The sequence below is a fragment of the Galeopterus variegatus genome, unplaced genomic scaffold (assembly GCF_000696425.1).
Source record: "Galeopterus variegatus unplaced genomic scaffold, G_variegatus-3.0.2 Scaffold5396, whole genome shotgun sequence".
NCBI lineage: Eukaryota > Metazoa > Chordata > Mammalia > Dermoptera > Cynocephalidae > Galeopterus > Galeopterus variegatus.
Window position 1 is genome coordinate 1,440 of NW_007731507.1, and position 16,548 is coordinate 17,987.

General features: G+C 41.7%; 1 protein-coding gene across 1 annotated transcript in view; it reads left to right on the top strand.

The window, feature by feature from the left end:
* The first annotated feature begins 339 nt into the window (after positions 1-339).
* Positions 340-16,548, top strand: part of P4HA3 (prolyl 4-hydroxylase, alpha polypeptide III) — a 30,705-nt gene continuing 14,496 nt past the window's right edge. The window contains exons 1-7 of the mRNA XM_008589355.1: positions 340-479; positions 1,139-1,362; positions 5,033-5,182; positions 8,440-8,491; positions 10,526-10,689; positions 11,189-11,365; positions 16,176-16,240. Coding sequence (XP_008587577.1) covers positions 1,216-1,362; positions 5,033-5,182; positions 8,440-8,491; positions 10,526-10,689; positions 11,189-11,365; positions 16,176-16,240 — 755 coding nt within the window. The 5' untranslated portion in view covers positions 340-479; positions 1,139-1,215. The remainder of the gene's footprint in view (positions 480-1,138; positions 1,363-5,032; positions 5,183-8,439; positions 8,492-10,525; positions 10,690-11,188; positions 11,366-16,175; positions 16,241-16,548) is intronic.

The following is a 16,548-nucleotide window of genomic DNA, read 5'->3' on the forward strand; positions in this document are numbered from 1 at the left end:
TGTATAGAGTGGTGACAGAAGAAAAAGTCTTGTTTGTGAACTCTGAGAGCTGGACCCTGTCTTTGCTTTGTATCTCTAGCATCTAGCATGGTACCTGTCGTATAGTAATTTGTATAGACTGATTCATTCAGTGAACAAATGAGTGGGCCTACCTTTGTCATATTTGTAGTTTTCGTGTTCTTTGTGCTTGCATGGCTTTTTGGTTAGACCATTACATGAGTCTCAAGATGTTCAGCATTTCAGTTTTAGCTACTCTTCATGTATACACACCATGCCAACCTTCCTAGCGGTAGCGGTTGCATCAGGAGGTGAGATCATTCTACTCCTCTCTTTCAGATTCTATGACAAGGTACTTTCTTTACATGAGGATTCAGCAACCCCTGTGGCTAACCCTCTCCTTGCATTTACTCTTATCAAACGCCTGCAGTCTGACTGGAGGAATGTGGTGCATAGTCTGGAGGCCAGTGAGAACATCCAAGGTAATGAGGAGGAGGGCTGGAGGCTAGGAGAGAAGATTCTATCTCCTGCCTTAGTGGTAAGGAGAGAGATTCTGATGGGATGGGATTAAGCATAACGGAATAGGTATTACTTGATCTCCTTAGCTCTCCTGAGTACAAAGAAGTAGGTCCCTTGCTAATGGGCTTATATGACTATATGTTAGAAAGTGTTTCATATCCACTATCTCACCGATCTCCATTACCACCCTGTGAAGAAGTGCAGGATGTATCATCCCACTTATATATGTGCAGAAAGTGGTGGTCTTCTAATAGTTTCTATTTTGTTAAATTGTCACTACAGTGTGATTGTATGTAGCAAGACCACTTTCCTAATTTATTCTCCTTTGAACTTAAGAGTTATGAGGAAGAAGAGTTGTCCCCACAAAGGGCAAGATTCTTGGAGACAATGTGTGAAGGTGTGTGCCGTATTTTTTACTGCGCATTCACTCATTCAGAACGTTCCTCATTCAGAAAATTGTATTAAGCACCCACTCTGCCAGGAAGTGGGCTTGCCACTGAGAACACAAAGATAAATAAAACGTTATCTCATGAAATATTTGAACAGGTGGTCATGCCTTGTATGTATTAATGCTCAACATCTGCTTTTTGAATGGCGAATTGATGTTTTTATGCTTTTATAGCTCTGAAAGATGGTTATGAGAAGGTGGAGCAAGACCTTCCGGCCTTTGAGGACCTTGAGGGAGCTGCAAGGGCCCTGATGCGGCTGCAGGACGTGTACATGCTCAATGTGAAGGGCCTGGCCCGAGGGGTCTTTCAGAGAGTCACTGGCTCTGCCGTGACTGATCTGTACAGTCCTAGAAGGCTCTTCTCCCTCACAGGAGACGACTGCTTCCAAGTTGGCAAGGTAATGACAGTCAGGGAGAAGGATGACTGCTAGGCTCTGGTTACTTGTGGGTGAAATGACTATGTTCTGATTTCTAATACTTACAGTAACCTTGGAAATTTGATATTATTTCCCTTTTCAGAGAAAGAAACCAAGGTTCAGAGATGTGAAATAACATGCCTAAAGTTATACAATTTTAGTAGCAGAACTAAATTTTTAGGCCAGTCTTTTAACTCCGAATCCACACTCTTTCCGTGATAGCTAAGGTGATCATACACTTAGGACACTCTTGAGAGTGAAAGGAGTGTTATTAATTATGCCAGGACAACAGACATAAACTGGACAAAATGGTCCTTTGGTCACCCTAACTCTAGCATGCTGCCAGTAGATGAACCACTGGTGGGAAGGGAAAGCAGGGGGAAGGCTGGAGAAAGGGATAAGAGATGGTGGCGTGAAGGTAAGATCATGGAAACTCAGCCTCCTGAGACTTTCTGGAATCCCTTGCAACATTTCCTAAGCATTTAGAATGCTAAATTAAAATACTGTCAAAAAACTGAGGACATCTCATCACTTTAACATTACTTGAGGAAATATTCTTCAGGAACCCCCCTATGAGGTATTTAACTCACCTTTGATCATAAGTTATAATCACACTTGAGATCATTTTATGATATATGCTTTGCCAGCCTTTGCCTTAAGAAGCAATGAAGTAAATATTTTTTAATATTTTGGAAGATGCGTATTGCAGGAAAGTGATTTTTCCTGGCTCCTACAGTGTTCATTAGCAGAGCTGAGTGGGCCTCGTGTGTCCTGATTCCAAGTTTCAGGAATCAGTCTTACAAACTAATGCAGAGAGGGTAGCCCTGAGTCACTCTACGTGCTGTTTTCCCTTTTCTGAGATCCTGAGCAGGATCAGAGCTCAGTCATCTTGTTCATTGCCAATTTAAACTTAAGCCAGTTAAAATAGCTTGATGTATGGTGCCAACATATGCTTCATTAGTGAGGCTATTCTGAAACTAAAACCATATGTTGTAGATTTAGTAATTCACTTCCTGAAAGTCTCACTGGCAATCTTTATTTCTGTATTTATTTACTTATTTTGAAAGATAAAACATTTCAAATATAAGAAGAGTACCTAAAATAATATAATAAGCAATTATATATGTAACTGAAATGAAATATATGTTCAAATTTTGCTATATTGGTTTCTTTTTTTTTTTTTTTTTTAAAAAAAGATGTTACATAAAGCTAAAGCTCCGCTCTTTTTCTTTCTCACCACCCGCCACCCTTCCTGCTCTACTCTCCCCTGCCCAGGTAACCATTGTCCTGAAACCTACAGTATGTATACTCTTTTGAGTCCAGATTCTTTCACTCAGCACATTGTATCTGTGAAAGTCATCCACGTTGTTGCATTTATTAGTAGTTTCATTCCTTATCACTGAGCAGTATTCCATTATATGAATACGCCACAAATTCTTCATCCGATCTCCAGTTGATGGAACTTGGATTGTTTCCAGTTTGGGCTACTGTGAATAAAGCTGCTTTTAACATTCTTATGTATGTCCTTCTGTAGACATTTGTTTTTGTTTCTCTTGAATAAATACCTGGGAGTGGTATTGCTGGGTCAAAGAATAAGCTTCAATAATTATTAACAGATGGCCAAATGTGTTTCATCTGTACTTCCCAGTCCCTTCCTCCGTGGATTGTTATTTGCTAATAAGCCTTTCTGTTTTCTGGAACTCTTTTAGTTACCTAATTCCATCACTGTACTATTGTGTCTGTTGACATTTGCTCATGTTTGATTATTTCCTGATATAATTTGTCCTGTTTGATTGGGAGCTTATTTTCAGCGGGACAATTTTTCCCCTAAGAGAGTTATGGGAATATCCCTGCAGAGAGGATTTGGGTTTTCTTCCAGGAACTCTGGTGCTATCACTGGCCTTAGATCCATTTTTATATTGATTTATTGGCCTGGGGAGTTCTTTGACCATATGAATAGTGCATATTCAAACCCTAAACTCAGGTGAGGTATAGGCTCGAAATGGAGAATATTCTAAGGAGACATTTTATTTCCCTACAAAGAGGCCAGACAGAAACAAACCAACTTTATCTCCTTAAGCCAGTGAGTAAATTTTTTTCTGATCTGTCTTTCCCCTTAGTACACTTTTTCCTTAAGGTGTAGTTTTTCATGGAATCCAGTTTTATGAGGGTGTCTTGTTCCAATTCCTAGGTTTTTAGAGGTCTAAGGACTACTTATCTGATGTCTTCATGTGGACGGTGTAACTAACCCCGAGGTTACTAACACTGACATCCACGCCCCTCCGAGGTGGCTTCAGCATCTGCTCATAAGCTTATTGCCTGGGTTTTTAACTCCTTTCTTGTTTCTGGTACCTGGTATTTTCCTTTTTTTTTTGAAAATATATCATAAAATGCCTTTATATTTTATTCAAAATTTCTAAGTATTTGTGTTTGGAAGAATTTCAGTTATCTCAGTCTACCATACTAATGGGGCTTGAAGTTCCTCATGGAAATCTTAATTAAATTATTAATTTGGCAGGAAAAGTTCAGTCATTTTTGATTGTTATTCTTCAGCTCAACCTTTTTACAAATAGGAAACTTGAGGACCAGAAAGATAAAACAGCAGGCTATGGCAGACCAGGGATAGGAATTGATTTATTATGTAGGTTACAGAGTTGCATTATCTCTAGGTTTTTCCCTGTCTGGAAGTTATACTTGAATTAGATCACTTTGTAAGAGTTCTTCTAATTCTGTGACTTTATGATTCCATGTTGTCTCCAATATTGACTTCCAGGAAATTCCACCCGCAGCTCTGGTTTTCTAGTTAACTATAAGCTATTAGGAGACAGAGGCTATGTCTGGTACATGTGGCCATATTGCTCAGCATTCCAACATTTAATGAAGAACAGATCCACTGAGCTCCCATCGCATTCCCATACCTACCTTCATTACAGTCTCTACTGCACTGTGTTGCAATTGTTGGTTTACTCATGTGCCCCTCACTTGATTTAAACTCTTTAAGGGCAGGCCACCAGGTTCACAGTAAATATTCAGTAACTATTAAATAAATAAATGGATGACTTTAATCCATTCCTCACATTGCTACCAGCACTATCTTCCTAAAAACATGATATTCAGGACTGTCATTAGCTTAGCCCTTCTGCCTTTTTAAGTTCATTTGCAGTGTCTTTTCACTTAGGCTACAGCCACAGTGGACTACTTGACTACATTCTTGACTTGTTTCTGCCACTCTCTTAACATGCTTTTCCTCCCAATCTCTGCTCATTGAAAGTCTTTTCCTTCTGTGAGGAAGACCCGTCTCCAAAGCCTCTTCTTCGATGCCTGCTGAGATTCCCATCTCCTCCCTTCTCTGTGCCCCACAGCACACATGCATTTTCCTTCAGCACTCAGGCCATTCTGCCCCATATTGCAGTAGTATGAGTTCACATCTCTCTTCTCCTCCAGATTATAAGTTCCTCAAATCTCTTGTGTCTCTTGTCTGCCTACTGCAATAACTTGTATATGATAGATGCTTAATCAATTGAACTAAAATGAATTTGAGATTAAAACTTGCCTTCTTGGGTTTCAAAGGCCCTCTTACTCTTACAATCATCATTTCCTTTCCTCCACCTGTGGACTAAGGCTTTAGTGATGGTATTTGTGTTCCCTACAGGTGGCCTATGACATGGGGGATTACTACCATGCCATTCCATGGCTGGAGGAGGCTGTCAGTCTCTTCCGAGGATCATATGGAGAATGGAAGACAGAGGATGAGGCAAGTCTAGAAGATGCCTTGGATCACTTGGCCTTTGCCTATTTCCAGGTAGGGGAATAAGTAAGGGTCATTGCTCTTATCACAATAAATGTAATGCTTTATATCTGTTTTACAATTTTCTGAGAATTATCATGTCTCTTAGTTTCACCTTCTTAAAAGGACCAAATACAACTTAAGCAGGGCAGTTATTTTATTATTTCTATATCTCACGTGTGATTAAATTGTCTCTTCAAAAGATTTCTAACTTGTCACAAAACTCATAGGGCTGGGATTAGAACCCAGGTCTGTGTGACTCTTAGTTCAGTGTTCTAACCAATGCACTGGCTGCTTTTCAGTCACTGTTTCCCACGTAGGAGGCAGTCTCTCAGCTGTACCAGCAGTAGCTGCATTTACAAATATTCGATGGGTGCATGGCAAATGTAGATCACTCTTTTGCACTCTCAGCAACTCATAACTCTTCACAGATACTATGCTATAACATTATCAGGGGGGAAGAAGTTTGATTGTTTTCCTCTCCCATCTGCAGTTGAGTCCAACTGTTATCCAACTGTAACATGACTAGTGTCTGGCTACAGAGCCAGAGTCACCGTTGCAGAGGACTAGCCTCAGTGCCTCCTCTGGGTGTTACCTACTACCTGTTGTGCCTCACCTACAAGTTAATTTCCCTAAATAGAGCAACTGCCATCCTTTTGTATAGCTAACCCCATTCCCCACCAGAGCGGTGCAGTCTTCAAGAATAGGCTTGGAAAAATTGCCATGGAGCCTCTTCCCTGGAGCTTCCAAAGCTAATAAACCATTTCTGCTCTCCACATTCCTTTCTGTTTCCCTCTTCTCCTGAGAAAAGGGAGGAGGACGTGGGTGGTCCAAACCCACGTGCTGCTGCCAAAACAGACTTATTCTCAGTGTAGCAAACAGTCCTATTCCTGTCATGGAAGTTCCTGGTAAGTGGATTTTGTTGTAAAACTTTCTACATGCTCTTCCTAACTCTCCTGCTCCATTGCTATGTATTAAACCTACGGTGGTCCAAACCCACGTGCTGCTGCCAAAACAGACTTATTCTCAGTGTAGCAAACAGTCCTGTTCCTGTCATGGAAGTTCCTGGTAAGTGGATTTTGTTGTAAAACTTTCTACATGCTCTTCCTAACTCTCCTGCTCCATTGCTATGTATTAAACCTAAAACAGAACAACTGCGATGTAACAAAGGGTGAGAAGTGATGAATTTTAATAGAGGAACAAAATGGAGTGTCGACGTGGAGAGACTCAGAGAAGATAAACTCAAGCTGCTTGCTCTGAAAGATGGCTTTAAAACAGTGCCTAATTCTTAGTCTTGTTTCCCCCTAACTCTGATGACTTAGATTTTTCTTCTGCTCACTGGTAGACGCTCCCTTTCCACATCGTGCTTTGTCTGGTGAAATTCTGTTCATCTTACAAGACACAGCTCGAATGTCACCTACTTTGTGAAGTCTTCTTTAATTCCCCTCACTCCCCAGACTTTCCTCCTTTGTGCTTTTATAGCACTTTCTTCTTTTTTATGCCACAGTAATAGAACATAAGGCTTTGTCTTACTAATGATTTATGTTACTCCTTCCCCCTACTAAATTAGAGGTAAAAGTCCCTATGTATTGGGACTTGCATTATCATATAAAATTTAACATATTTTTTTTCATTATATATTTTAGTAAAAAAAAATGTTTAGTAACTGCCAGTAATGATGGCCAGTAAAGCGTAGTGGTTAAACCATAGGCTCTGGAATCACACAGACCAGGGTCCAAATTCTGTGAAAACTTGGGCAATTTACTTAACCTCCCTGGGCCTCAATTTTCTCATCTGTAAAAGGGGAATAAAAATGATGCTCACCTCAAAGTGTTGTGAGGAGTGAATGAGCTAACATGACGATACTTCAAAAAGTTCATGGAAAAATAAAATTAAAAGATCAATGTTTCCATGAACTTTTTGAAGTACTCTCATATATGCAAAGTCCTTATCACAATGCATGACATACGCCATGCACTCAAGTAACTGTAAGCATTATTATTATATTATATACTACGTGTTATCCTTTTTCATTTAATGTTATTTAGTGTGCACATTTCCAAAGAAATGGAACTGCAATGCCAAAAGAAACTAACTTTGTTCTTCATAAAGTATCATTTTATTTCATTACAAGGCTCTTGAGTTTTAAAAATATGTATAATTGTATTTCAGTTCTCTTCATCTCACAAAGAGTTTGAAAATCTATAACCTTCAGTTAATATCTGACATTACAAGATATCCATAGATTACTTAACTATTTCTCTGTTAAATATAGGACAGAATAATTCATGATATTAAAAAATTAGAAACAATCAATATGTCCAAGACTAGTAGAATGGTTAGGTCCTCTGTGATGTAGCTTCTGGATGGAATAAAATGCAGCCATTTAAAAATACTGTCTATGAAGACTATGCAATATAAAAATACTCCTGATGATATAAAGTGAAAAAATCAGGATGTGAAAATGTGTGAAAAACATAACTACACCAAAACTATCCAAAGTGCTAGCAGTACCTGGATTTTAGTGGGGTAATTTTTTTCCATTTTCCGTGTGTTTTATAATGTGCTAATTATTGCTTTTATCATTAAAAATGAATTTTTAATATTCTGAAATGAAATGATTGGGAGGAAATGCATTTCTATCAGTTAGTCATTGTTCAGCACGAAGAGGGTTGCAGCCCACCTGTACAGGATTTTGTTCTCAGATTTGTCTGGAAAGCCCGTTTCCTTTTGACCACATTGAGCCTACAGTTGAATGGCTGCAGGGAGAGCTCATTCCTATGCACTGGGAGGGGGGAATGTTCCCATTTCAGTTCTTCCTTTGCCCCCCTCCTACTAACTTTGTAGACTCTAGGAAGAACTGAATCTGGAGAACAAATTATATTTTTACTAGGGTTTTATAGTTTCATATTAAGTTTAATAATAAAATACAACCAAATAACAACACCCTGCAATTACGTGGTTTTGCACACTTGAAGATTTGAGGGCACTTTAAGAAAGTTTGTCTTCATTGATTTTACCACCTTCCCTGGTAAGTATAGTAATGAGTCATTTGTAAATGAGGAAACTGATGAGACCCGGTTTGCAGCAGGACCACAAATCCTCTGCATTTCTCGGCTTCTGCTCCTTTCACAGAGACTTATAATCTATTTGTGGTAAGAATATTTTATCGTTTTTTAAAAAAATCCATTAAATGATTTGGTCAAAGGAGATATTCTCAGTGCAGTTAACACTTTCTTTTCTTTTCTTTCCTTTTTTTTTTTTTTTAATAGGCAGGAAATGTTTCGTGTGCTCTTAGCCTCTCCCGAGAGTTTCTTCTCTACAGTACGTAATGATAAAAGATACACCAGCCACAGGTCTGACTTTCAGGAAATCCCTTCTGTTCCTGGCCTTTAATTCCTGCAAGTGAAATATAGCTATCTATTTTATTATTCTAATTTCATGATCCAGGTACATTTCAAATTTTGGATGACGTATTACTTATATGCAGATCAATGCATGGGGGGTGAATTTTTAAGTTGGTTGGAAAATGCTGAATTTTTAAGTTGTTGGAAAAGATATCAAGCTGTCCCTTCCCTCTTCCACCCCAGCCAGTTATGTATTAGTGTTGCTTCAATGGGAACAAATTCAGGATTGGGAGCTGGTTTTTTCAGAGGCATTTTAAAGACCCAGGTTTTGGAAGTAGACCTGGAATAAATGAAATCAACGTGCACTGCGTGTGCAGGAAAGAGAGTGACTCAGAGGATTATTCACTTCAGCTGCTTGCAGAGTTCATCCCTTTAAACCAGAGCTCACTTTGCTATGCAGGTATCCTGCCCAGGTGGCCACAGAGTTCAGCTTCTATCCCTTTGAGGGAATGCTTTGCTGAAAACACAATGAGTTAAACAGGAGGGAGATACTGTCTAGCTCAGCTCTCTGCTTGGATATTTTTGCATGCAGTTTTATATATATATATTATATATTTGCTTAAAATTTTGGTGGTAGATGGATTCCTAGGTTTTCCTTTAATATGGTATTAGGTACTAAAATAAGATACGACAATCATTATTAGTTTTAATATTTATAAAGTATTTCATGTAGGACGTTACAATTGTATATATTCATAACTTTTTAATGAACCCATTTAGTAGTGTTACTCTGATCTGATAATTTAGCAGACAGTAGGATAAGACAGTAGCTGCATGGTCCAGAAACACATGGGTAATTTTAGTGGTATGAACGAAACCATAACCCAACCTTCCTTTATTTCTTTGTGCTTGATCTATTGAAATCAGTGCCTTTCCCAGAGAACCCAAATTGTGTACTGTTATAGGTGGTTAAGTAGGACAGGGCAAATCGAAATTCCCAGTTTCATTTCTAGCTTTGCAATATTTTCATTGGTGTTTGGGCTCATCATTTCCATACTCTAAAACTGCATTTCTCCTCTCGTTAAATAAAGAATGGTAATTTCTGCCCCCTCCTTTCCTCCTTTGCCAAGGTGGTGGTGGTGGTGGTGGTAGGAAGCATATTGGGCTCCTCAGAGAAAGATGCTTTGGGAGCATTAGAACAATTCAGCACCTCCTTCTGAGATGCACTGAGAGAGGCCAGCAGGCCCTGGGTAGCTGCCAACCCCTGGTGCACCTTCCAGCCAAAGTGGGCACAAACAGGTGGGCACAAACAAGACAGGATTTACTGGGTTTCTCAAGGGCTCTGTGGGAATCCAGGATAGAGCCAACATCTAAAACCCCTTTTCTCATACTGCTGTGCTCAGCCAGTTGCGAAATTTGAAGGGTCTAGTGGAGCCAAGAATGAATTGGCTTCCACTTCTCCAGGGAAGAATAGGTTGAGTCCCTCTGCTATAGGCTTTGGCTCTCTGGATCTCTCTTTTATTGCACTTACTTATCAAGTTTTGTTGTAAGGGGTAATTTAATGTCCCTTTTCTCCATTAGACTCTAAACTTTAGGAGGTTAGCCTCTAGCATAGTATATAGTACATAGTAGATGTTCACTGAAGATTTATTGAATGGATGGGAAATGAATGAATGAATGAATGAATGAAGGTCCTTCTTCCCTGTATAAAACTGACATCACACTATCCCAGAGCAGCCATCCTCATGATCCTGTGGTCTAAGAGTGTGAAGTTCCACTTTCCTTCCCAAAGTCCTTTGTACCTTCAGATCTACCAGGCCCAAGTTAATCTTTTTAACCCTGGGTTCTCTTCTGGGAGTGAGGGCCTTACATCCTCCTGTGCATTGACGTGAGGAATTATTCAGGGGGTCCATTTGCCAATCCTATGCAGCAGTGAAGCTGCCGGAAACCTCGGCAGCACTCCCTGGGGCCAGTATTTGTTAATTATTATTCCTACTCTGATTTCTCCCAGGCCCAGATAATAAGAGGATGGCCAGGAATGTCTTGAAATATGAAAGGCTCTTGGCAGAGAGCCCCAACCAGGCGGTAGCTGAGGCTGTCATCCAGAGACCCAATGTACCCCACCTGCAGACCCGAGACACCTACGAAGGGTTATGTCAGACCCTGGGTTCCCAGGTAGGATTCCTCAGAGAAAGAGAAAGGGGGACAGGCTTTGCTAGAGAGTGAGAAGTTAGAATTGGGACAATGTGAAGGGAAAGAGCTGATGCATTAAAAACAATAAAGCTCACGTGGACAGCCTCAGTGTGACTACACTGAGTCCCCAAATCTCATTCTGTATCTCTCGCATTCCAGTTATTTTTTTTTTCGTTTTTGTCTTTTTTCGTGACCGGCAACGGATCGCAACCCTCAGTGTCATGCCCGCACCAGACCGGGACCGGCAACGGGATCGCAACCCTCGGTGTTGCGCCCGCACCTCGCTCAGCCAGTGAGCGGCCGGTCTGTATGTGGGATCCGAACCCTCGGCAGGAGTGCCGCCGCATTCCCAAGCGGCGCACTGCAGCAGTGCGCCACCAGGCCGGCCCACATTCCAGTTATTTTGTGCCTTAGTTCCCCCGATTTGTTTTCTGCTCCTGGACCCTCCTTCTCTTATGCTGATTCTACTCTTTCCTTCCAGCCCACTCACTACCAGATCCCTAGCCTTTACTGCTCTTATGAGGCCAATTCCAGCCCCTTCCTGCTGCTTCAGCCCATCCGGAAGGAGATCATCCACCGGGAGCCCTACGTTGCTCTCTACCATGACTTTGTCAGTGACTCAGAGGCTCAGAAACTTAGAGAGCTTGCGGAACCATGGGTAAGTGTCCCCAAAGCCTGCTAAACACTTCCCTTTTTGTCTTCACATGTCTGGAGTTCAGGAGTGTGAGAACAGGCAACCTGAACAACTAGATACTTCATCAGTCCAGGAGTCCAAAATGCCAACCATCGCATAAAACTAATCAGAGTGGAAAAAATCACAATAGCGGTTGCCTCTGGAAGGGAAGGATTAACTGGGATGAGGTACAAGTGGATTTTCTGGGGTGTTGAGCACGTGCTCTCAGTATCTTGTGGGGTACATGGTTGTATGCATTTGTTGAAACTCAGCAAATGGTCCACTTGAGACCCATGCATCATTGTATGTAAATTTAACCTAAAAAATAAAAAGGAACACTTCAAAAATGTTAACCATTCCATATAATTGGTAGAAGAAAAAAAAAGGTGAAATGGCAGGGCAAGTGAAATTCTAGCACATATTTATAGAGTTAGAGTGGAAAGATTATCTAGTTCAACTTCACTGTTTTGTTAAAGAGGAAACTGAGGCCCAGGGAGGGGAAGGGACTTGATAAGGTGACACATGTAGCTAGAGCCACAAGTGGAACATAGAGGTACATTGATCACCACTCTGCTGTTCTGCCTTCTTGTATCAGTTAACTCAGGCTAAGTTATGCTTCGTAACAAGCAGCCCCCAAATCTCAGAGACAACAACAATGAAAGTTTGCTTTTTTCTCACATTACATGTCTGTCTTAGGTTGGCTGCAGCTCTGTCCCACACTGTTATCACTCTGGGACCCAGCCTGATAGAGCAATGTCTGTCTGGGATATTGCCAGTCTCATGGGAGAGGAAAAAGACAGGGATGGGAAACAGGAGCTGGCTCTTAAAACTTCTGCTTGGAAGTGCTTGACATTCCTTCCATCCAGATTTCATTGGTCAAAGCAAAGCGTGTGGCCACTACTGCAATCAGCAGGAGGTGTCTATCTAATTCTTCCACAGGGAAGGCCCTGCAAGTCACCCAACCAAGCTTAGTGTCAATGGGGAGGACGTTTACTCCTCCCCCTGGGAAGTGCAGTAAATATTTAGGAAAAAAAACAGTCTCCCCCACTTCTGTGAGCAGGTTATCTCTCCAGAGACAGCATATTAATACTGTCTCAGAATTAGTTAAGTCAAACCAGACAGTATGATCTTAACTTGTGCTGTTCATCCCAGCTGCCATTTAGTCATTCAACAGAACAGAGCCTGCTGTGTGATGGACATGGGATTGGCGCTCGACTTTTACAATAATGAAGCCACAGCATCTTTCTGGAATAATGTGGGAAAAGAAATGTTTACAATGCACTGTGATATGTGCTGTAATTGAGGTGTGTGCAGAGCGTTGTGCTATGACAGCATCAAAAAGTGAGCCTTTCTCTGAGGAAACGGCAGGTGAGCTGCCATTTAGTCATTCAACAGAACAGAGCCTGCTGTGTGATGGACATGGGATTGGCGCTCAACTTTTACAATAATGAAGCCACAGCATCTTTCTGGAATAATGCGGGAAAAGAAATGTTTACAATGCACTGTGATCTGTGCTGTAATTGAGGTGTGTGCAGAGCGTTGTGCTATGACAGCATCAAAAAGTGAGCCTTTCTCTGAAGAAACGGCAGGTGGGTGGAGAGAAGATGGGAGCAGAGGAGGGAACAGGGCTTCGCTGTGGAGGTGAAGTCCATCAGAGAAAGAAGGTGGCAAGGGTATGCCAGGAAGACAAAACAACATGTGCAAGGGCCTGCTATGTGACGTGTGCAGACAACAGGGAGAAGCTTGGTGGTTGAGGTGTGCAAAGATGGAAGGTGATAGGAGATGAGGCTGGATGGGAGACACCGTTAGCAGACACCTTAGAGGCCATGCCAGGGAGTTTGGATTTTATCCTGTAGGCAGTGGGAAAGCTGCTGGACAGTTTTAAATGGGCAAGTGACATGATCAGGCTTATGATTTTAAGGAAGACTGACAGCAAATGTGGATTAGAGGAAGAAGAGCAGCAATAATTATTTCATTTAGAAGCCCCTCCAGGCAAGTCTAGAATCTTTGTACAGAGGTTTTTGAGATGATTAAGCTCCACTGGTGAATTGGAACAATGTATTTTCAACAGCTTCAGCTTCTCCGTGAGCCAGCAGAGGCATTTGGCAAGCAGCTGCTTTTCCCTTAGAACAGCTCTGTTGCTGTGGTAACAGGACAGGCGAGGCGGCCCACACAGAGATGTTCGTTTAATCCTTCATGGCCAGGTCATCCATTTGGCATGCACAGACCTTGCCACACACCCTCCCCCGAGAAGCATCTCACTGGGTTTTCTGAGGCCTGTCTGGTCTTTGGCTCTCCTGGGAAGGAGCCCTGGGCTTATATGGCAGTGGCTCCCCCATGGGAACTGAGCACAGATGCATCAGTGGCTTGTGTTGAATTTCGCTCTTCCTCTTCACTGTCCCTTCCCCAAAGCATGCTGTCTTGTCACTTCTCTCTCTCCGCATCCTATCCATCCTTAAGGACTCAGCTGAAACCCCACATCTCCCTTGGCCCACTAGCCCTGACCACTCTGGCCTACTCTCATAGGTTCTTTAAGTGAACATTTTTTTCAGAGCACGTTTTGGAGCCACATACAATAATCTATTCCTCCTCTGGACTCAAAACTTTTGTTGCCAGTTCTTTGATACTTAATTTTTAAATTGTTCTGCCATTTATGTGTTGTCTGGCATCACCTGCAGTTTCATGGGTTAGCATCCTGTATCCCTAAGTAGGATATAAACTAGCAGGCATCAGATTTCATCTTTCTTGAAACGCCTTGCTCTATGTTCTGCCTGATGCAGCATGAGTAATCTTTAAAAAGTCAAACCTGACCATGTCCAGCCCTTGCTTAAACTCTTTAGTGGGCCACTTTTGTCCTCAAATACTTACAAAGCTCCATGGCCTGGCTGCTGCCAGCCCCTCCTACCACATCTCCCCCTTGCACTCGACACTGACATTCCAGCCACACACTGTTCCCTCTGCCTGGAATGCTCTGCCCTTGACGTCTTTTCACCTGTATGATTCCAGTGTGTCTTGAGAACATCCTGGGAAGCCTTCTTGTTCCTCATAAGAATGGGCTAGATGCCCTTCTCTGTATTTCCACAGCACTTGTACTTGCCCGTGAGAGTCCCATTAGATGACTTGTGGGCAGGGACATTGTCTGGTTTTATATATTGTTTTTCCAATGCTTAGCACAGTGCTTAGCACAGAGAATCAATAAATATTTGCTTCAAAAAATGAATGACTTGTACGGTAGAGTGTGGTGCTGACAAAAAATGAATGACTTGTAGATGGACAGTAAACATTTGTTAAAGGAATTAAGTACAAGGTGGCTTCTTGAGAGAAGGAGGATTCCCTAGGATTTTTGTGTGTCTGTGTGTTTTTAAGCCATTGATTTTGTCCTAAAAGAACAGAAGAGAGCATCTCTCCTCTATGAATCTCTCCTCTAAGAATGTCTCGAGAGAGGATGCCAGGAATAACTGGTGAAGGATAGAAAGATGCAATATCAGTCACCTGATTGCTCACATACTAATATTGTATAGCGATAGGCTGAGAGGAACTCCCAAGAACATGCTGTTCCAGTGCTGCATTTTATAGATGGGGAAACATTTCCAAGGAAAGGAAGAGGCTTTTCCAAGATTGTTCATCTGGCTTAGCAGCTGGAAAGATGACATTATAGAAGCCTGAGAAAAGGGAGAGGGTTTCTGTCTCGGTGCAGTTCAGTGCCCTGGACACGGCTCTGACTGCCTGTGAAGGGCCAGGGCTGGGTCTGAATCCCTTGAGTGCCGGTCAGTGCAGGGCCCTGCTTCATTCATACATTTGTTCATTTCACCAATACTGAGCGCCTACTCCCTGCCAGGCCTTCTCTGGACCCTCGGGATATAGCACTGAGAAATGACCAAATCCTTGCCCTCGTGGAGCTGATATTCTGATAGCAGAGGCAGAAGTACACATATCCTTATGTAAATAAATAATATTTCTCTTTCTGTCCCTAGTATAGTGATTTTGCAGTGAGGAGGCACTTTGCTTAAAAATAGTATACATGTTATATCCAGACATTCAGAACAAAATAGAGACATTTCAGTTAGATCAGTGACTTCAAACCTGTTGTTTTTTCATTATCAAGGCAGTTTCAGCAAAACAGATTTTGATTTTCTGGAAGGAAGAACTTTTGTCAGAATTGTTTAAAAGGAGCAGGCTGCCTCTGAGTGTGGAATTCAGAACAAAATAGAGACATTTCAGTTAGATCAGTGACTTCAAACCTGTTGTTTTTTCATAATCAAGGCAGTTTCAGCAAAACAGATTTTGATTTTCAGGAAGGAAGAACTTTTGTCAGAATTGTTTAAAAGGAGCAGGCTGCCTCTGGGTGTGGAGAGTTTCCTGTTGTTGGAGGTGTTCATTTAATTTCATGGACACTTACTGAGTACTTACATAGGTCAGGCCCTGTGCTTGACACCAGATACAAAGGTGAATGAAAAATAGCCCTTGTTCTTACCTAACTCACAGCCTTGCAGATACAAAAGGGATTCAAATATCAGTTATTTCAGCTTAACAAACTTTTACTGAGTGCTTACTGTCTATCAGATGTGGTACTAAAGGTTCTTTTCAACTCTAAAATTTTTTGGTCACTTATTTTTTTCTTTGCAAGATCGATAGCTACCATTAAATAAGTGCCATGTGCCAAACATCCTTTAATTAGGGAGGAACTGCCAATTGCTATGTTTATGCTTAGGTGAGCGGTGTGTCTGTGGAAATGCCCGAGCCCTTTCCTTTGCATTATAACCACCTGGACTTTGTCTTATGTCCTTCCCACCAGCTACAGAGATCAGTGGTGGCATCAGGGGAAAAGCAGTTAGAAGTGGAGTACCGCATCAGCAAAAGGTAAGAAGAGCTGTTCCTCAGCAGAGACTCCTGGTCACACCTGCTGCCTGCCCTTGAGCTGGTGGCACAGCTGCCTGCCAGGTCAGCCACAGCCATTAAGGGACCATCAGAGATGCCATTGAACTTGTAGTTCATGTTTATGTCTCTACATTCTTTTTGAGAGGGAGAAATTTCCGTTCTCCTCACCCAAGAGCCTTTCCCAGTTTGAAATATCCTCTGAGGATTTAACTAGAAGGTCATTAGAGAAAGACTTGGCAAAGCTCCTATGCCCTAAACCAAAAAATAAGTATATAGTTTTTCTCCTAACC